General features: G+C 37.9%; 1 protein-coding gene across 1 annotated transcript in view; it reads left to right on the top strand.

The window, feature by feature from the left end:
- Positions 1 to 22,765, top strand: part of ofcc1 (orofacial cleft 1 candidate 1) — a 72,509-nt gene that overhangs the window by 15,621 nt on the left and 34,123 nt on the right. The window contains exons 10-14 of the mRNA XM_058375832.1: positions 3,133 to 3,372; positions 6,721 to 6,984; positions 8,081 to 8,192; positions 13,038 to 13,111; positions 14,665 to 14,783. Of these exons, the coding sequence (XP_058231815.1) occupies positions 3,133 to 3,372; positions 6,721 to 6,984; positions 8,081 to 8,192; positions 13,038 to 13,111; positions 14,665 to 14,783 (809 nt within the window). The remainder of the gene's footprint in view (positions 1 to 3,132; positions 3,373 to 6,720; positions 6,985 to 8,080; positions 8,193 to 13,037; positions 13,112 to 14,664; positions 14,784 to 22,765) is intronic.

Raw genomic sequence — 22,765 nt, 5'->3', positions numbered from 1 at the left:
CCAGAATATTATTGTTCTCATTTCAAGACTGATTTATTATGTTCATAAATGTGAGCTGAGGGGTCTGTGTAATTTATTTTATAGTTAAAAGAGTCCCTGGTTACAAGGTTTGAGAATCCTTGCGCTAGATAAGTGCATTAATGCAAACTTAAAGAGAAGTGTGAACACACCAGTTCCCAGGAACTCTGTATTATATCCTGATAAAGTCTTTCATGCATACTGTGCTTCTGCTCTCAACAAAAAGGCAGTAAAATTTGGCTAACATTTATTCTGATCTGTGCTTTTCTCTCCGTACAAAGTCTGGCCCCTATTTTTGCTCCACATGCTGTTAGCAGTTCTGCATTGTTTTTAGTTTCGTCACTATTTCCACATCTCTCTACACAGCTTGTGTGAAAAAAAATCAGTCATCACTACAAGCTAATTTATTTAACTAGTAAGAGTAGTTTCTAACAAATTCCTTGGTAAGTGTTTCTACTTTAGCAGGTGGTGGGTTTCAGTGGGAATAGTGCTTTAGTAGTTCACTACACAACCAAGAAATAGTGAGCTGACAAAAAGTCCAATGCTGACTGGCGTATCATCATTGTAACTGCTTATTGTGGCTGTTCCCACTAATGATTTATCTGCACCTGGACCTATATTAAAACATACCTATACAGAAACACAAAATATTACAGTTTATATTTGTCTTAAACACAGCGTGATGAATGTAAGACAGAAGAGTTTTTCATTTTATTTTTTAATGTTTTCTGTAGTATTTCTTTTGGTGTCATTTATGGTGGTATATTCGATATCAGTAAGAATGTATTGGCATCCAAGTGAGTATTTAAATGGGATTAGATGACAGAAAAAATGATGGAAAGATCAAAATAAAACATCAGATTATTAGCAAAATAGATTTTTTCCACACCTTTGTGAATTTACCGTGTGTGTGTGTGTGTTTATAGTTTAAGATGTTGCTGTTCTGTCATGGTGTAAGCTTAGAGTTGTAATGATTTCTGTCTCAGGCAGCTATGGTTGAGAGAAAGAGGGAGAGAGAGAGAGAGAGAGAGAGAGAGAGAGAGAGAGAAAGAGAGAGATCCGGATTTGAGGAAGGCTGTAAATGGTGCGAGATTGTGGTATAATTCCTCACACTGGCATCTCTGCCCCCAAGTCACCATTCCATTATCTCCCAAATTGCTGTGTTTCAGAGAGATAAAGATTTTTTATGGCTTGCTGACTTGAAACAACCAGTGCAGCCTGAAAAGCAACGGCTAACCTGCCATGCATAGTAATTTCATTGGTAAACGACAAAATCTTTGTTTGTATGACATTTCCAAAATTACTGCAGCAGATGAATCTCAAATATAAAATGTCACATTTGGCATGCAAAACTATGAAAATATATTTTTGTGCAAAATTCATGGAGGCATTTAATTTAGAATGTGTTTAATAACTAAGCTCTGCCTGCATCAGTAATCCTGCCTTCGGGTTCCAAAAAGATTGTCATATTTATTCACCCCTCCCCCCACATATGGAGCCAAAAATTCTAAGGGTACATGTTCATTGTTAATTAAGATTTACTAATTAAAATGAAAATAATTAACAAGAAAGCCTAATCTCAGAATATTAGTCTATACTTAGAGAGAAAAGAAGTTTTTGTGTATATTTAAAGTGTGTTTTTGTTATCTGTCACTGTGTATGCTTGAAAAGAGGTTTCAACGAAAGATATCCTATGTGCCAAGATAGAGAGCGATGTATGGAGTAAAAAGAGAAGGAGAAGGCAGAGGATCCGGACGCTTTGATCTCGTCTTGGGGAGCTGTGCGATGGCACTTTAGGAAAACCCTGTCAACTTATAGATTCAAAAGTGTCTCGCTTCTCCTTTTAACCCCCTTTGGAAAAGTCCCTCACTTCCCCACTGTGTGTATGCGGATGTATGTGTGTGCATGTATCCACTACTTGCTCTTTTAACACAGCAAACACCACAGTTCTGGTCATCTGTTTATTGCTTTTTTTTCTGTAGAATTGATGAAGCCTTTTAAAGGAGAAGATTGGGTCTCAGACACAAGATGTAAAAATCTGTTCTTGCTGAGTGATTTACATGCTGTCATGTTCTCTCTTTATGAACTTTAACTCTTATTCTGTGTCACATTTAAATATTTGCTTTAAGAAAAAGGAACATGAAGCGTTTCCAACGTTTATGCGTCACCTGATTTTGTAACAAATGTACGAAATGGTAAAAGTAAAACACATTACGGATATGCTTACAAATTAAATTTAACTCTAGAGTAAGAACAAAAAAAGGCATATATTGCTAATAATTGAGATGATGTAATATATTGGGTTTTTAAAAATATGCTGTTTAGAATAGTATGCGTTGAGGGATCATTCAGTGGTCATTAGTGATCAGAGGGTTCAAATAAAGTAAACACTTAACCTCAGATGAAGTTTCAATGGACAGCACTAATGTTTCTAAGAGTACTCTAACCCTGAGATTCTAAAATTCTAAAAAAAAAAAAAAAAAGGGATTCTAAAAAGAAACTGCATTGAAATCATGGACTATGTTTTCTAAAAATTTTCTGATAATATTTTGGAATTAAGTGTCATTAATTCACAGATTTTTATCAGCTATTTAAAAAATAAACAAACAAAAAAAACAAGAGTCGACACTTTTTTTTCTCTTACAGCTACTTATAGCTCTAAAAAATACCCACATGAAAAAAAATCCTCCAGACTATAAATTATGCTGTGTGTGCTGTGTGTGTGTGTGTGTGTGTGCGACAGAAGAAGGGATTCCATGTCTGATTCCTGTCTGTGCGAAGCAGACAGACGAGATGTGTGCTCCAGGTCAGCGCAGTCCTGGCTTTCGGACAGGAATCGCCCACCAGTCTGTGTGCTTGTATTTTCCCTCCCACATCTACTCCACAGAGGCCTACACCCCTCCCTCAAAGACACTTATATTTAACCGCCGCCCACCGAAAGTAATCCCTCACTATCACTGTACCTCTTTTTCCCCTATGTGCCTTCCAAATATTGCTTACTGACTGCATCTCTCAGGTGGTTGCAGGCCGCACCACTGGACTCTTTTAAACATCATCCACTCACATGCTATTTCTCTTTCCATCTTTATCTATATCCATCTTTTTTTTTCGCAGGTGGAGTGGACACGAACCCCACAGCCCACGGAGGTGCGTGTGGTGTGTTTACGGGCAGTGAGGGAGAAGCTCAGCAGGGGGCTGTACAGTGTGTGTGTGTCCCTTCAGAGTGGGCTGGGTGGCCCTGCGCTGCGCTGGTCCTGCCTGAAGGAGCAGCAGTGGACGAGTGTCACAGAGCCGGTGGAGCATCAGGGCAGAATCTGCGATATGGAGCTACTCATTAACCAGAACCTCCATGTGGTGAGAAAAATACAGACTAGTGTCAGAAACTCAATAAACACTTTTCCCCTGAAGGTTAAAAAAGTACCGGAAAAATGATCAAAAAAAAAAAAGTCCAAATCCCATCAATCAACCATTTTACCTAATATAAACATTTACAATTAATAACTTAAATTTCATACACAGTTTATTTAAAACTGAGATAATTCAGTCTTCATCTCTTTAAATAATTCAGTGTTTATCTCAAGAAATTAACATTTCTTTGATATTATTAATACATATGGTTCATTAATTGTTAAAAATATTATGTTATTTTATTATTTATTAATAACTGTTAATTGTTGTCTTATTGTTTTCAAGTATTTTTATAAAAATAAAACACTTTTCAGGACATACTATGTCACTGAAAAGATTAATTAATCTCAGTTGATAAATATAATTTGTCAAATTATAATCATTTTAAAATTGAAAAATTGAAAAATCATTTTACATAAATAAAAAAAAAAATCAGTAGTCTAAGTGTTTAATCAAAAATGTGTTCAATGCTGAGGAGGATATGTGGTCAAAGAAACTGTGGCTCAGTCAGTTATGAAATTATCATTAATGTGATGTTTAGACTTTATGGGACTTTTGTTTTGACCTGAAATCTGGTCATTTGATGGCTCTCTGTAATAAACCTGCTTTTATGAAGTCCATTGACACCTCCTGCTGTTTCAGCTTCTCTGTGTTATTTTCCAAAGCCTATTTAAATAGCATGTCCTGGACTGTGAAGCTATATATTTAATGTGCTTATTTCTATGCATGGCGATGTCTGAAGACAGGAGTAAGTTTAGTAAGAACTGTAGACAAATTTAGAGAGCAGCAGCAGCAGAGAGAGAGATGAGCTTTCAGGATAAAGCTGTGATGAAAAACACAAAACACATTTCCTTTGTGAAAATAACAGATGGGACGATGACAAGGATGGAGAATTCCAGCAGAAGTCCTTAAAACAAAACAAAACAAAAAACTGTTTGTGGATTTTCTTCTATATTTAAGTTGTTTTTTCTTGTCATTTAATCTTAAAACCATTTCGATATTTTAAGGGCAGAGCATTTTATCATACTGGAAAGTTATTACACTTTATTATACACCTTGTCTAGACTATTTTATGTCTATTATTTAGCCAAATTATTTGAAAATGCACAAAAGAATGCAAATGTGTACAATTAAAATGGTCTGTCTACACAGGAATGCAGGGACACAGCTTCTAACCAGTCCTTGCTGCCTTTTGTAAAAGTTTTCGATCACAGCCTTACCTCAAAATACAGAAGCTAGAAAGTTCCCATTAGTAATAAACCATAAATCCCGATAAGCCACAAAAATCCTTTAAAAACCTTTACAAAAACAGCACATTTATGTTCACTAGTCCTGCTTTTTTACAGTCACTCACAGGAAAAAGTGATAACTCAGTGATCTCAGTCTTTCTCTCTGTCTGTCTCTCACTCTCTCACTCCCATTTGAGGAATTATCAGTAGAAGGTGTAATTGACTGCTTCACATGTTTTCAATGTGATGGGCAACATAATGTGAAAACACACAACTGTGTGTGTGTGTGTGTGTGTGTGTTTAAGATTGTATATGTGTATGTGTTGGCATATTTATCAAGGACTTTATAAAATTGGATTTCAAAGGTAAAGACAAGACTTAGCATGATGAGCAAATATTTGGCATGTTTGTTTGTTGTTTCTGTTTTAAAGGCCATTTCTATAGAACACTCATTTCACGCCATTTCTAGTGTCACACCCGTGTCTTTAACTGCCAAATTCCTCATCCTACAGTTCCCATGATCCTCAGCTCTTCACTGTAATATAAGTCACAAAACCAAACAATGCCTCTCCCTGATCATGATCTCCAGAATACTGATTGGACTGTTCACAACCACTGAAACTATAAATACCCAAGACAAACAAATTTTAAGCCTTTGCTTTCTACCTGTTTGCCTTTCTGTTTTGACCTTTGCCTGATTATCATTATCCCATTAGCCTTGTCTAGTTTATTCCAGTCTGCAGATTGCCTGACCTTTAGTATGTCCATTGTTTTGAGTGTTGCCTGGCCATTTCATTTGCTTCCTTAAATGACTATAAAAACCATAAAGCTACAACTGCATCTATCTCTCCACCACCACAGATCGTCCAAAATTAAGAAATTTTCATTTCAATGTATGAGGTTGGAGCTTATCCGTTCTTTTTGTCCCTCATCCATCCTCTTACTTCATCCGCTTGTTTGAAAATGCAGGGTGTTTTGAATGAAAAGGGATTATTTTATTGGTTTAAAAGCAGCTTCCATCTAAAGCTGAAGCACGTGTCTTGTTCCACCTTATTCCATTATTTCCTCTCCGTTTCTCTTCTTTGCCTTTATTTTGTTTGATATTTATAGTATATGAAATCTGTTTGTTTCTCAATATGTAAAACGCAGGAGATTATTAAACAAATTCCAGGCTTGAGTCAGATAATCATCATCATTTCTCCAGTGTGATGGAACTGCAGTGAGGAGAAAGAGCATGATGGATGGGATAAAACAAACCTCCTCCATTTTCCATTCCAAATAATACTAGGTTAAAATATTTCTCTGCATGATTGATCAAGTGCTCAGCTTGTGTCTGTCACTCCATTTTTAATACAGTGATACAGGTCTGTCTCTCACATTTTCAGTAAATAGGAATCCATGTTTGTTAAGCGCATGAAGCCCAGCATGGCTGTCAACTAATGTGTATTTTACACAAGGTACAATAAATCATGGCTAAATTCTTTTGAATTTCCTTTTAAACATGTATTTTGGCATGTGCATGTGTTTTCTGCACAAGGCCTGAGAACATTATGATTATGTGGAATAAATTCTTGTGATCTCCATACCTTGGCTTTTCTCCCTAGCACAGAAATAGGACTAAAATAAAACTGTGCAATTGCTCTAACCTCTTATTTCCTTTGCTAAATATGCCCACAATTACATGCACGCATGGTTTGATGTGTTGTTGTCACATTTTAGAAATACATACAGTTAACATTGACATTGTTATAATACTCTTTCGGTTAAGTTCAGTTTTTCTTTTGACAGTGAATTACTGTAAATTTCAAAAAGGTGTTTTTTTTTCCTGTTGTACCATCTCAGTTTGTGTCCAAGACTCTGTCACAATTTGTGGTAATATTGTGCCTTAATAATATCAAGCTGAACAGGTTGGTCCCACTTAAAATACGTTTTTTTGGCAAATACTTCATTTCATGTGAAGAATGCATTTGTATAATAGAAATGTTTGTTTTAGTGACCTTTATGAGTTTTGGGGTGACTTTAGTAGCACGTGATACAAATAGCTGCTTCTGTCTCTCTGTCTCAGGTCTTGCCTGCATCATGTGACCTCTTGCCCTCCAGTGTGCTGATGTTCAGGCTTCTGAGCATGCCCAGTAAGCAATGTGCTGTGACTGCAGTGGTGGCCTGGGGGGTATTCCCAGTGTGTGACTGCTCTCTAACCCTTATCCAAGGTAGATTTCGCACTCCACTGCTTCGGGGTTGTCCCAACTCAGCGATAGACCAGTTCAGTAAAATAGAGCGGCTGCTCTCTGCTGACTTGGACAACTGGCTCTGCAACCTTTACTTCCAGGTAGTAATTTTGAATAGCACTGAAAAGAAGTTAAGACCTGGCCAATATATCTGACATAATTATTATTAAAATAACTACAGACACTTGGCTATTACTTTTCCATAGAAGAGAATATTCTACTAGCCAGTTACTTCAGACTGTTAAATCATTGCAGGATTTATTAACACTTTTTTCAGCAAAGTTGAATTAGTTTTATATTTTGCATTATTAAATAATATTATTCTGTCTAGAATATATGCCCATATGCTTCTTTTATCTACTGCCTGCTGAGTTGATTAATACAATGTTTAATACTCTGAATGGTTTAGCTCCAGCGTATCTTGCTGATCTCCTTAGGCAGTATAACCTAATCATGATCAAGAGGAATATAAACACTAAAGTTTTTTTTTTAAAATCCAAATCAAATATAATTTCTGATACATTAATAGTTAATTTATTAGTGTGTAGACATTTATCAAATCATGCTTTACTATGAACACTTTTTAAAACGTTCTACATGTAAAAACACATTGAGAAACTGAACAAAAATAAAAAGTGTGACATAAATGAAGACTTCTAATGTAAAATACAATACGTTCTATTAAATGTTTAAAGTATTTCATTTTAATATTTATTTAATAAGTGCTGGTGGTGTAATGAATGCAAAGCAGGCATTTGACAGCATCACTCTTGTGTGGATTTGTGAAGGGCCCTTAGGAGGAAATAGAAAATTAGAGCCAGTTGTAAACAAACCACATTTTTACTAAACCTATCTGGACACAATTGAAGAAACATAGTGATACAGTTACATGACATCTTCATTTAATTAGGAGATGGCGCAATGGCCTTTCTCATAGTAGACCTGGATTTGCTTATGCTGTAGCTCCACACCACTACTTGTGGATTAATGTCACTAACACACTGTTAAAGGATAATGGGAGTGAAGGTACTGTGATAAATTAGGCAGCAGAACAGCCAGAAATTGAATAATGTTAGTGATAAACAGATAATGTGGCTTAGATTATGTTTACAAGGTAACGAACTGTGCCATAGATCTTTTTCATTTTGTAGAGGTTTTAGATTAAAAGTGACAGGAGTGGATGATGTGTCTCTGTAGGTGAGGAAACTCCAGCAAAGGGATCGAGTAGTTCCGGAGTGCAATGCCTATGAAGGCAAAAATGAAGAGCCTCCTCCCGATATATCTACCTCTACCTGCTCCTCTCTAGCAGGTAAAACCCATACCCTGTGCATGGGAAGAAGTGTGAGAGGATGCCTACACACACACATACACACACAGTGGCAGAGTGACAGGTGCCAGGCTGGATGTGATGTGGTGTCATGCAGAGAAAATAATGATGTTCCTCTATAATATCTCCTTTATGCCTCTTGAGAAAAGGCTACAAAAAGAAACCTTTAATAAGAACTTATTCATTCCCATCTGCCACCGATGCCACGTTGAGATTCTGAGGGTGTGAAGGTGGATGCTGCTTGTTTGTGCAACAGCAAATAAGTATGAGGCACTATGTGCAAAGATAAAAGCACTGCAACATGAGGCATGTGTTCTGAAAAGCCTGAGCTGCACACAGATATTAGCAAACACACCTGCAAACACACTGCTTGGAACAGTTGAAAAAGAAAAAAAACAGGAAGTCTGATTCATATCTCACATTCACATTCAGATTTACATTCACATCTCAGCACTGTGGTGATAGTGTTTCCCAGGATTACAGAACCAATTCTCTCTCCCTGTTCAGCAAGAGTTATATTTATTTAATAAAGTGCTTTGGTTAGAGCATTGTATTCATTGAATATGAAGATGTTTTTGTGGCTTTTGGTTCTGTAACCAAAAAAAAATTGATAGGTTCTGAACTAGTAATTACATTGACTAGATTAGTTGTGTAGATTCAGTACAGAAGCTATGTGTTAAAGAGGACAGAAGAAAGACTGAATGTGATATAGATTATGATAAAGCAGCACATTTAGCTCACGCTCACCCACCTCCTCCCACACTCACACAAAACAAAAAATATATATACAAAAACCTTTGCCACCTCTCTGAGGTCACATCTTCAAACAAATCAAACAGGCTTGTCTGGTATTGATCTAGCAGGAAGGAAGGTTGCCCAGCTAATAATAAGTTTTTTTTTCTTGGCACCACTCATCTTTATTTAACAGATTGGAGTATGAAAAAAGTTTCAGGGTGTTTCGCTTTAAACATCGCACAGACTTTTTAATTACAAATGAGTTGTGACAGGTCTGCTGGGTAGCAACCTGTCCCATTTTAAGCGTGATGTCGGCTGACAGCTCAGCGCTGATCTCCGAGTGCTGAAACATGTGGAAGAAATTGGTCTTTTACATTTCACAGCTTGTCACTTCCTCTCCGCCACGAACTCTGACCTCCCACCCTGCTCCTAACACCCCCATGGTGGGGGTAGAGTGTCGACCCCCCTTCCTCCCCACACCAAGGATTTAGTCTTCGGAGATTTATGTTCTGCATTATGCCACACAAGCAAGAGATAGATAGAAAGAAAGAAAAGTACATAAAGAGGACAAAGGGGGGAAACTGAGTGGAAAAGGGGGTCCAGGTGCAGTAGGATGAGGAAGGGTGTGCAGGTAAAGTGAACTCCGGGTTCACCGGAATGGTGGATCAAAGGATGGCTCTCATGGGGCATCAGAGTGTTGCTGGGGTAAATGGAGCTGACATTAGTGGATGATTTGCATATGGATCGGTTCAGGTTGCGTTGCCTTCGGATGGAGATGGAGAAAATCTTATCAAGTCCAGGAGCACAGAGTGAACCGGCAGCCTCAAACTACTCCCCAGAGACAGTTCTATTCACAACAGACGTCCATCAGCTTTTACTCAGTTTGCACTTTCAGGATTCTTCACAGTCTGTAGTAAAAATATGAATTGATTACAAAAATGCTCTAATGATGCTTTAATCCAGTCTTGAACCATCTTAGACACTATTTTAACTCCAAAAAATACTTTTTTTTGTGAATACTTTTTTCTGTGAAAGAACAGAGATAAATAACAGAAAGTATTGTTTAATTAAACAAACAAACAAACAAACAACAAACAGAAAATCCTGATTATTGTCCATGATATTACAAGATAAGATCTGGCTGTCAGTGCTGTGGGTTAGCTGGCCTCTGACATTAGTGGAATGATTCAGTTACACAGAGTTTGTTTGAATCCAAATGAGTATAAATTTTTTTCTGCCCTCAGTATTATATAAATAAGCTGCTGAAACCTTCCTTTAAAGTTATTACACAAATAAATTTAGGAGAGACTACTGGGACCTTAAGCCAATTTTTAATATTTTTGTTATTTCTGAGGTTGAGCTTGCCTGGTCAGAGCATCAGACTACACTGAGCTGGGCTACCCTTAAACAGTTAGAAGAAAATCATTTGCTTAAAGCTAAAGCTATTTATGTAAATGATTATACACGTTTATAAGAACAGAGAAAGACAAATAAACAGCAAACCAAACTAAAAAGTGACTTGACTCTGTGGTAACTTGGTCTTTTTGTGATTTAAGGTTTTGCTAATTATAAGCTAATATTTTGAAAAAAATAAAATTCTCAACCAGCTTGTCTTAGATTCTACACACATAAAGTGTGTAGGCATTAATGATGTAAAATAGGATATGAGGTTAAATGTAAACAAACTAACACAAGGATAAAACATTAATATATAATAATTATTACAAAAATGCTACAACTAATTAAAACCAACCCTAGACTTAAACATTTGAAGACTATTCCAATAGCACAGGTCACTTATCAGGCTGTAATTTGAATGAAGGCCGCTGCTCTCGGGAAATCAGCAATTCCTTGACCTTCGATTTGCTGCAAATCCTGAAACAAGCGAAGGGGCAATTCAGAGCCTAGGCGAGTGATGAGGTCTCAGTCGTCTCTTCCTACCTCTTCCTACCTTTCTACCAGCCTGAGGCCTTGCTCACCAAACACACACACACACACACACACACACACCACACACACACAGTCACACACACACAGCAGTGGGAAAGCTGTGGATAACAAGGAACTATTGTCGGACCCAGGAGACCAAGGGTTGTGACTGCACTGCTCCAAGTTCATGGACGTAACCTATAGCTGTCAGCGCTGTGCTAATTCTTGTGAAACAGCATGTGAGCATCAGGCAGAAGTAAGCGTAATTAAAGGCAAAACTGCAGTGCTGGGTGAAGACACTGCTGACAGGGTTATAGTCTCTGGGCAGAGAAAAGAGGTGTAGGCCGGGCTTTTGATTCTGTCCGCTGTAAGGAGGATGGACTGTTGGACAGAAACAAAAGAAACGGCAAATTATTTTATGACATACATCTCAAACTCCGGGCCTCTGTTTTACACAAGCTTAATTTCCATTGCGCTGCAGGTTTATTTGCTAGTTATATTAATGAACGGCATGCAATCATATATTTTGCATATAAAAATAGCAGTGAGTGCATAACATACATGTATAAAATCGCCAGTTTCTCTCTGTGTCGTATGTTCCAGCCATTAATCAAACTTATATAATGCAGTTATAACTGTGCTGTCAGAGCTAATTATCATTTTCCAATATTCTGGATGTTGTTTTAGAGAGGAACGAATTGGTAGATGCAACTGTGTAGAAATTATTATGAAACACTTTGCACTTTACTGTTGTACTGTTGCATGGTGAAATTGGAGATTAAAAAAGGTTATGCGGGCAAAGACATGCTGCCTCGGCATACACCGAATTTATTTAGCCTTTATTCCTACCTAACACAGTGGAGGATTTTCTACACGCATCGGGTGTGTCACCAGTTGGAGTGGGGATAGCTCAAGTATGACAGTCAAATCCTACAACAGCAAAAATGATTATGAAATCACTATAATACAATAAACACATCTCCTTGCCTTTAAGATAGGACAGATTTAACACTATTACCTTGTAACTGTAGGCAGCTTGAGTGTTTACCAGCAGTGGTAATTAAAAACTACATCTGGGCTCAAATTCAATCAGATCTGTCAGTTTCCAAAATGGGAAGGAAGACGTGTCTGCTCCCCTGCGAGGCTGAGAACGACTGCTATTAAACCCCCTTTTAGCCTTCAGAACCTTTCCTGATATGTAGCCTATGTTTAAAAGTTATTATTACTGATATATTTAATCCTGCAGCAAGAGAAAAATTATATCATCTGGGAAGTTTCCATATTTATTATATAGATGGGACAGGAAGAGAGGGAAAGAGGGGGAAAAAAAGCAATGAAAAAAGTTTCTCATGGTGAAATTTTTTACATGTATCAAGCTAAGGTTTACTTAATTGGAACCTCCAGGCAATGCAGGAACCCTTTTTTAAATTCTGTGAATGTTAATATGCTAAATAATGCAAAGCTCCTGCACTTCCAAGCATGAGACACACATCTGGCAGCTTACCATTTAAATTACACACGCAAAAAAGAAAAAAGAGGGGGGGGGGTAGAGAGGGAGAGACAGAGAGGAAGAGAGGGAGATAGAAAACATTTCAAAAGTAATTTTCCAAAGGAAAAAAGAATGGTGATATGTATTACAACTAAATTTAATTTCTTTTCAGATTTTTCATCATGTCTAATTGCGTGCATTGGAGCGATGGTGGGAAAAAAGTCTGTGTGTGTGTGAGTGTGAGTGTGTGTATGGGCGTATGTGTAAGAGAGAGAGAGAGAGAGAGAGAGAGAAAGCCAGGAAAGTTTCATCACACTTTATCTTGCCTCACTGTCTTTGTTGTCTGTGTGAAGTCTCTAGACAGTAGAGTGCAGCACATTTACCTGCGTCTTGCTGGAGTTACATCAGTTAAAGCACAGCTACAGGGAGGAATACAAGCTTGCTACTTAATCTTTCTTATATGCAAAAGTTTGGGTGGTATTTTCTGAAACTGAGGTGTTGATTTACAGCATATTTAAATAACATTCTATTTTATTAAGTCCAAAAAAAAGTAAGAGATGTCATACTTTTCAAACTTGAAAAATGATTTAATTCCTAACAAATACTGAATTCTTTATAGGTGTAAGACTCCTTATCCTGAATCATTAGCTTGATTCTATTTCTGTTTATTGCAGGTAAGAGTCCTGTTGGAATTCTCCCCGTCTTAGAGCCGGCATCAGAGAAAACTAAACCTGGAACACAAAGCAAGGTGTGTGTAGCATCAGACCACCAGCACCCTCACTGCTCTACCTCTCTCCTCTCTTATATCTGACGTTTGTCAAAATACATTTCACGCGAGCAGATACTAGCGGAGTGTTCAAAGCAGGCCGCAATGTGCTCGACAAGCCAAAACAGCACCATTTCTGTGAGCTCAGCAGTGACAGACTCTCACAGCACACTCTTCTCCTGCGCTGCACTCTTCTTAAACTAAATAAATCAAAGTGCCTACGCTGCCTGGCCTGCTTTTGAAGTGATAATTACAGAATGACATTTTCCTGCTGACCTGCTGCTGATGCCTCATATACCACAGACAGCCACTGTCTTTCCTCTTCATGCTAATACTTGTGTGGTGGTGTTTGAATTTTTACATTTTTATTTTATTTTTTGCACAACAAAAACAAAAATGTAGAAATTAGTGCACACAGAATTACTTGCTCATAAAAGTGCTCAAAATAGACATTTCGAATATCAACTGTGTTTTACCTCCTACAGCTTTACACACCTGACAAATGCCTTAGCAGGATAATGTCCTGTTTCTCTAGAAACCTCATCTACTTTATTTAATATTTGCTCATTTTTTTTCTAAAGTTTTTAAACAATTAGCTTTTTAATATTTGAATATTTCAAAATCAGCCATGCTCTCTCTCTCTCTCTCTCTCTCTCTCTCTCTCTCTCTCTGTCTCTCACGCTGTATCTTGCTCACTTTTTCTGCTCAGTTTTCTGCTCAGGGCTGCAGTTGTTTTCAGATTCCCTCAAATGTCAGGTAGTTTCAGTCAGTTGTCTAATGATGAAGTGAGCTGATCTCAAACCTGCCTGAACCTGGAGGCCACGGGATCAGCTTCTCGCCCGTGGTCCTGCACTGCTGCCTAATTAAAATGTATTTTCACCATGCTGCTGGTTATCCCTGAGGCAGGACAGAATTCACATTTCAGAATTTCTTTTAAATATAACACTTAAACATTTTACCTTTAATTTCAAAAATTTTGTTGTCAGGTTTATATTGTCCTTTTCCTGTCTTTTTCATTTATTTTTTTTTTTACTGCTGCTCGCTCAGCACACATGTATGTTGGCTGTGTTCTTAATCCATAAATACTGTATATATAATGTGTGTGTCTCATTAGCATTAAGAGTCATGTGGTGGCTCCACTATCACGGAGGCAGGCCTAAGCCCAGCCAGAGGCACTTTCCACTAGATGATAGAACACTTCTATCTAAACTGTTAGCAAGTTGCTGAATAATAATTCTGAATAATGTCAGAAGTAAGAGTAGCTCAGTGCATCATGAACTTTAAAAATGTGTCCCATGTCTGCCTTTTTATTTAAAAAAAAAAAAGCAAAAAAACCTACTCCTTTTTTCCTCCTTTTCTGCCTTCATCTGTTTCTCACATAAACTTTGATTAGACGTGTGTAATCTGAATGTCATTTGGTCCTGGTGGGAATGTTTATGGGATAAAGGCAAGGCAAACTGTCACTGCATTTCTCTGGGGTAAAATTCACTCTGATTGTGGCTGACGTGTGTGTGTGTGTGTGTGTGTCCAATTAGGGTGGCAAACAGAACCAGCCATTCAACAAGATAACCAGCCAAAGTTGCTGTGAGGGAGAGAGAGAGGTACGGACGAGTATCATCACAGAAGAACTTCAACACTTCTCCTTCTCCTTACAGTGAGTGTATGTTTGTGTGTGTGTGTGTGTGTGTGTGTGTGTGTAAGAGAGAGAGAGAGAGAGAGAGTATATATTTTGAGGCAATTTTCTTGCCCTCGAGTAATAAGGGTAATAGCTAGATATAGAATGTCTCTAACAGAAGCGTTTATGCTGTTAGCATATTTTTAAGCTCCAGTCTCTTATTTTGCACCTTAGGATCCCCTGAACACTGTGAGTGCACATATCTGCATGCAGTTACCTGCTCAAGTTCATTTCATTCCTTTAGATCAATGATGTGAATGTTTCTTTTCTGTCAGTGCCAGTGTTTGTTTTTATTGAGGAAACCTGGGTAATACTGACACTGACAACACATAAAACCTCCCAGTGTGGATAATTGCTTTTTCTCTGGTGATGCAGAGTGCAGAAGAAGGCTTCCTGGATAAATGTTTTCTCCTTTTTATTGTGTCTCTCAGCATTTGATATTAATGAGAAAACAGGAGCGGAAACTCACCAAGACAAGTCACATAACCAAACAAATCTCATAAATGGCCCTGGTCAAATTGGCTTTTGTGAAACTGCTTTCTACATTTTCAGTAAAAAAAAAAAGTGTGGAAGTGGTTTGCCCATGATTAGTCCATGGGGATAAAATGGAGAGAATTCAGGTATGTTTGTATTCATTTTGTATTATCCTATAGTCAAACATTATGCATTTGTCTGGAATAAAAAAAATGTTGAGGGTTTTTTTCCCTAGGATTTGAAACTTTCCTAATTTCAGAGTATTGGTAATTTGTTGCTGCTGGACTGGAATTAAAACATGATGAGAGACTCTACAGTTGCAGCTCTTGAAAGTAAATAAAATGATTAGAGGTACAGGCCACACATACAGCGCAGAAGGCAAATGCGGTACGGAAACACGCTCATGGCTTTGCCTGTCTTCTGAAAGAAACTACAAAAAGAAAGTAAGAATGTGAAAATGTCAGTGAAGGAAGGTTTTGCTGATTTTTGCTTCTATATTCTGATGACTGAGGCATATTACTGCCATCTAGAGAATCACAGGAGACCCCACAGTGAATGTGCAAAAGTTCCACATGCTGCTTATTAAAGCTGCACGAAAGGTGTTGAGGGTTTTTTTTTTCAGTATGCATGATAATGGAAATAAAAAAGTTAAACATAAACATCTAAATGACAAATGCATAATTTTAAATACATAGTTTAGAGGAGCATTGTGAAATGTGTAGCTATTTGACATCTAAAAAATTGTTGAGATGTTGATTTTATACCAAATAACACTTTTATATGACTTCAATTAATAATTAAATAAATGGCCGTTTAATAAAACCACAAAGCTAACACATTCCATTATTTTTTGAGTCTCTGTCTCCTCCCACATGAAGAACCCATCCCAAACCTGTGCTTAACACCGTGTAGCAGTTAGTGAAAGCTCCTGGCATTATCTTAAAAGACATTGAACACTGCCTATTGCTCCAAGAGAGGATCACATGAATACCGCTTTATATTTGAAGTTTATCTATACGGGGCAGAGGCGGTTCTTTCTCTTTCTCACTCTCTCTAGCTTTGAGCTTCATTATCCTCCTCCTCATTTTTATCCTCGCTCAGATTTACATATCAAAAAGTGAGCTGTTGTTTGCTAACCTCATACGCGACTTTCCCGAATCATCCAAGCTGGGCTAATATCCGTAAACCATAAATTACAATTTCAAAGAACAAACACAGTGCACTGAAGTGCAAGTATTGACATTGTAGTCAATGAAGAGAGAAATGAAAAGAGTGAAAAAGAGAGGGAAGAAAAAACATAGCAGGAATGATGTTACGGGCCACGCCGGTACAGTTGATATCTTTTTGAAGAGAACATGAAAGCCTCGTTATGACCTTACACCTTCCTTACTGGGTGTGTTGTGTATTGTGTGTGTATTGTGTGTGTGTGTGTGTGAGAGAGAGAGAGAGAGAGAGGGAGAGACATAGAGAGAGAGAGAGGATGTACCTACCTTTATCATAGAAGTAGCTGAAAAAAGTACAGAAGCCAAGTGGAGGTCCAGCACTTTTACTGCCTCCTCAGTTGGTAATTTTTTTCAGCTGGTGTAGCTTGTTCATTTCTGCTCCTTTGTTAATCATGCTTAAGGCTTTTTCTGGGAACGGAGAGAGGCAGGTTGCATTATGCATGCAAGTGTCATCAGTATATAACTTACCTTTTACACAGGATGACAGAGTTTGCTCTGATTTATCAAGAGACAGCATTTTAGCTTGTTGTGTATTTTGATTTTGAATATTTATAAGAGAGCCAGTATTGTAAAAATGTCTTTTGTATTTCAGTCCAAGAATTTCAAACTTTTCAATTATTTTTTTTTATTTTTACTATAATAAAATGTCTTTTTGAGGTATAAATTCTTCAATATGCAAAATGTGTTGGGATTATGTGGATCACGAGCCCAGATACAGTGTGTGTCTGGGTGTTTGTCAGTCTGTGGGTTGCTTGGGCATGTATGTGTGGGTGGGTGTGAATCAGAGCTGACGCCTGTCCCCTCTTCACATGTGTTTGTTCTTTAATTAATCTGCGTGCATGTGCATCCGCTGCATTGTTAGCCTGCCAACTAAATATTTCCCCTTTTTTTGCTCGTTTTGGGGAAACCTGCTTTAATCAAACTCAGACTCACATAACAATTATATCTAATTAGCCCAATTATCAAGACTCTAATTACACTGAAATATACCCCCTAAATCTCATATCAATTATATCTGTGACTTTTCCTGTTATAAAAAGGAGAAAAGAGATGATAAGATGTGATGGAGGGGCCTTGTTGCCTCCAGAGAACGGGTGATGTTGCCACTATTCTCCACACTCATTCTCCTTTTCTCTCTCTGCTAAAGGAAAACCTCTGATATATTAAGACACATGCTCCACTTATTGCTCTTTTAAAGAGGCTACACTACCCCCCCACCCCCCCTTATGAAAATGGCACATTGTTTTCCAACATCTTTTTTTTTCTTAAAATTGCCTTTTACCTTTTAGAATAATTTACTTCCTGAAATATGGTTTCTTTTTAATACATGTTTGAAATTCAAATGGGCTACTTTTTTATTGCATTGTTCTTTTATTGCAGCCATTTTGATTAGACCTAACAATCTTCCACGTGTATACTGCAATAGACTCTTAGAGTGCACAGTTTCGTGTTGAACAATTTTCCATTTGAATTTCAGCAATAAATCAGCAGTGCTTAAAAGTCTGGATTTCAGAGCACACTTTCATCCTGAAATCGTTTTTTTGAGTTGATGAATTGTTTTAGATATTGGCTAAAATTTCTTTCACTACCAGAATCAAATTGATTTAGTGTCATTTGGTGGTGAACAAAACCTGTCAATCATAGAGATCCTAGCCAAGCATGCTTGTCTGTGAGAACATATATGAAGAAGAGGGCATATAGCGCTTTCCTCTCAGTGGGTTATGGTGCCCTGTGATGTGGCATGAGCAGCAGATTCAAGAGCTGTGGTTAGGTGGATTCATGTGTATCGGTTGAAGCACATGCTTTTGTAGGATAAGCGAGAGCTGGCTGAAGGGTGTAAATTGGAAGGTGACCAATTAGAGGAAAAATCTGCCTGCTGGACACACATTAAGCCTATAGTAACTCTATAAAGAGTGTCTAGGTGTCTATGAAGAGGAAAAAAAGCTGCTTAATGGTTCTTAATGGTTGAATAGATTCCCCATCCTAAATGGTCATAGAGTAATTAGTGTTGATGTCATGCATGGGATTGTTGTGGCTAGACTGGCATGGTATCACCTCAGGGCCATTTCCTGTTTTGAGAGTGAGACAGAGAAGTGCAGTCAGACCTGAGCCCCTGAGAACCAAGGTGGCGACACGTGTGCATGCATATATACACACACACATCTGTTGGTTTCTCCTTTGCCAGTGTAGATGGCCTCTGACTTTTTTGGTCACAGAGCAACATTCAGGCTATGTGTGTGTGTGTGTGTGTGTGTGTGTGTGTGTGAGTGAGTGAGTGAGTGTGCGTGTGTGTGTGTATGTGGACATGCATGTGAGAATTTTCTCACAGCCTCTCTGTTAAAGTGCTTTGAGACACTCAGGTGCTCAGTGCAATGCAGTATAAGGTCATGGTCATGTACCAAAAAGGAAATAAAATACCTTCTCTCTCCACTTGAGGAGACTTGAGCTGCTTTAATATGACACATTAATCTCAGCAGACCTTACTAGTGCTAAACATTTAACACTGAAAGGGTTTAAACACAATTTCCCCATATATAAACTGAATTTCACGTTTTCATAGCTTTCTTGGGAAAAAAAGAAGATTGTGCATTTGTCAAATTGATTCCAGCATCATGGTTATTCACAATGTTAATAAATAAGTGGGATTAAAATATGAGTATATGTGAGGCCATAACAGTAATATCCAGTAATAACAAAATATCCATAAATGCAATTATGAGTTGCAATAACTCAGTTAAATCTGTGTTGATTTTAGTCATTATGTCGTAGTCATAGTTAAGTTTTCCAGAAGAAGGACAACAAAATGATATTAAATGGATTATCAGATGTTCTGCTTTGTCAGAAAACATACTGTATATGGACCTTCTAATTTAAGGTCCATTCACAATAAGAAGTAAATGAAAAGCTGTTTTTCAGAGTGTCGTAGTTCAATCTTAAATCTGTTTAATCTCTTCTAAGCTGTCTGAGAGTCTGGAATAATATTGTGCTCTCACAGTAGCTGTGTCCAAAACCGATATCATGGAGCCTTGCTTCCCCATTATCAGTGTTTTAAATGCAGAAATCCTGAAGGCTCTGACAACACTACACTATTTGGCCAAAACTATCTGACCATCACACAAGATGCAGGTCTTCCCCAAAAATTTGTTTCAACAAATTTGGAAGCACATAACTTTATGGAATATCTTTATGTGCTGAAGAATTAGAATTACCCTTCACTGGAACTGTTACAGCATGACAATTCACCAGTGCACAAAGCAAGCTCCATGAAGCCGTGGTTTGCTAAGGCTGGTGTGGAAAACTTGAGTGGGCTTTACAGAGCCCTGACCTCAACCGCACTGAACACCTCTGGGATGAAGTGGAATGCTGATTGCACCACAAGCCTCTTTTCCCAACATCACTAATGCGCTTGTGGCTGAATGAGCAGAAATCCTCAAAGCCATGCTCCAGAAGAGTGGAGTTTATTATAACAACAGGGGGACTAAATCTGGAATGGGATGTTCACGCACATACGAGTCCCATGGTCAGGTGTTCACATACCTTTGTACCAAAAATTCACATTTTTTTGTGTCATTAAACCCAAGTGTCTTGGTCTGACTGGTTGGATTACGGAAATGTAATTCTTGATGGTAAAAGAATAAATGTGTGGCACGTGTATAGAACATGTGGAAAAGCCACCGGATGTCACTAAATATGAATAAAAATTAATTTTCTGGCAATGAAATACTTTGATATTTCCATTTCAAGAAACAAATACATTTTACTAAAATGATACGGAAGGTGTTTTTTTTTTAAATTTTTTTATTTAATTTACATTCTAAGTTTGCTTTGGTTGTTTGGTTGCAAATATCATGTTAGGTGATAGAGCCAGTGTACAGTGTGCAGATGTGAAGGCAGTCAGTTCCAGTTTACAAAATACTAGTTATTAATAGCCTTAAAATAGTTTATCTTGTTCTGCATGTTTGGTTGATATTTGTGGTATCACTTACCAGTTGGGTTTGTTTATCACTCTCTATTAATGGATTTTTTAAACATTGAATAAAATGTTTCAGCCCTGCACCTTCCCATTCTTCCTTAGTAAGTGTTTCCCCTCTTTTTCCTTTTTGGTTTGTTTATGATGTGAATAATCACAGAGTGAAACCACTGCTGTTTTCTCTTCACTCTGTTCAGTGTGTGTTTGTGGCAGTAGTAGACTAGACTACATGAACTAGGCTAAGTACTTATTTTAGATGTCAATTCAACCAGACATGCTATTTACTGAATGTTTGCAAAACTTGTTCTTTTTCTTTTGCATTCCCCCCAGCATGATATCGGTGTGTTTGTGCTGGTGCGTTTTGCTCCACACAGCATACGAGCCCATATTAGATGATGCCTTGTTTCCTTTTGCTAATAAAGACACTGATAAAACCCAGTGCTCCCATGCTGAGAGCCATCCACCATCAGCCTGTTAAAGGTCACAGCGAGGATTTATTTAGTGGTTCTGGAGAGCAACCTGCTCGTAACCCAGTCCTTTACGTCTCAGCATGGACCCCAGGTGAAGATGCCGATGTTTCCACTGGGTTTACGAATCTTGGCGGATCCGGCCGTTTCGACATTATAGTCCCTGTAGAGACACACAGACAGCACATAAACGACCACATGTTGTACTGCGCTTTAATCAACTACCATCACACTCATTCACTCACTGCTGGCCTGTAAAGTGTGTGTGTGTGTGTGTGTTTGTGTGTGTGTGTGTGTGTGTGTGAGAGAGAGAGAGAGAGGGAGAAAGGGCTAAGAAGCCAAAAACACTATAAGGAGAAAGCTGTGTGCATGTGTTCACAGTAGGGTGCCACACACTTCGCTGCACATCCAAACCCATGTTGGCATTCTTATGCTTTTATAGAGACCCCAGCACTTGTCTTGTAGGTTAGAACCTCAGAAGCACTTAGCTAATAATCAAATAAGAACTAAATTTTGTACTCCAGATTAGGTCAGAGTGCCGTATTTGCCATCTTCTCTTGTATATTTCAGCTGCAAATAATTCTAATAATTGGGCAGTGGCTGAAGTCCTGTTCTAATTATCAGACGTAGTCTGATCCTACAGCTGCGTCAGAGAGCAATAACTCGCTTTTACTGCTCCCCAGATCCCACCTCTCTCTTTCTCTCAATGAAATAAATTTACATGCTCCTTTACTATGCCTTTGCTACGGAAAATACCTGTAAAGGGGCCTGATATTGCAAGCTTGAAAAACACAAAACAAAAATGAAAATCAGTGGATGCATGAGAAAAAAAGGCTCTTTTTCTGCCAACACAAATCCTGTCCAAATAAGCTGATTCACCTCCATCCTTAATGTCATTATCTGTGATTATTTCGAGTGTGTTGCAAATTAGTTACATTCTGGAATAATCTGTGATTAGTTTATAGCACATGCTCAAGAGTGTGACAGATGGAGTAATTTAAAATCTAGATATAAAAAAATATATATATTAAACACTGACACATTCTGTTTTCTATGACCTCCCTGAAAGTGTGACTTTTTTCCAGTGCTCCCTGATTGCAAGCCTGGTACACATCTTTCATACAATCAGTGTATCAGAATGTTTACAGTATTTGAAAGAGAACTGTGATACTGATAAGGTTTATGTGTTATCCCTGTGGTCATGTGGGTTTCAACCAATTCTCTAATTTCCTCCCTCCCCTAAAACATGCCAGGTGGACTCACTACACAGGGCTGCTCTAAATCTGAATAAGTGTGTGTACAGGGTGCCCTGATGGTCTGGCATTGCTGTCAGTGTCTACTGCTGCCTAACGCCCAGGGTTCCTGTGTTGTAGGCTCTGGCTCCACCTCAACCCTGACCAGGATAAAGCGCTTACTAGAGATAAATGAATGATGTAATTTTCACTACACAGCCCCATAAATGTGTATAAGTAGATTACTATTGCTCCAGTTTTTAATTCACAGCACTAAGTAGGTTACATTGTGTTACTACATCCTATGGTGTCATGCATAAAGATTGTGTGTATGTGTCTGTTTTCGATTTTGGTCTCTGTGTGTGGTTCAAGAAGATTATGATGTGATGTAAACCTTTCTGTGATTTAAAACAGGAAAACATTTTCTGATGACATTATATTAGGTTTCGATGTAATAATACAGGTATTAGTATGTAGTGTGAAGATTGTGTGTGTGTGTGTGTGTGTGTGTTTTTAATACAGTCACATTTCATACAGCAACTGTAAAATAATGTAACAGTTGCTTTTGAACTGCATAAAGGATTTTCTTTAAATC

This window comes from Hemibagrus wyckioides, linkage group LG23 (genome assembly GCF_019097595.1).
Source record: "Hemibagrus wyckioides isolate EC202008001 linkage group LG23, SWU_Hwy_1.0, whole genome shotgun sequence".
NCBI lineage: Eukaryota > Metazoa > Chordata > Actinopteri > Siluriformes > Bagridae > Hemibagrus > Hemibagrus wyckioides.
Note: the sequence above shows the minus strand (reverse complement) of the source record. Positions and strands in the feature narration are given on the sequence as shown.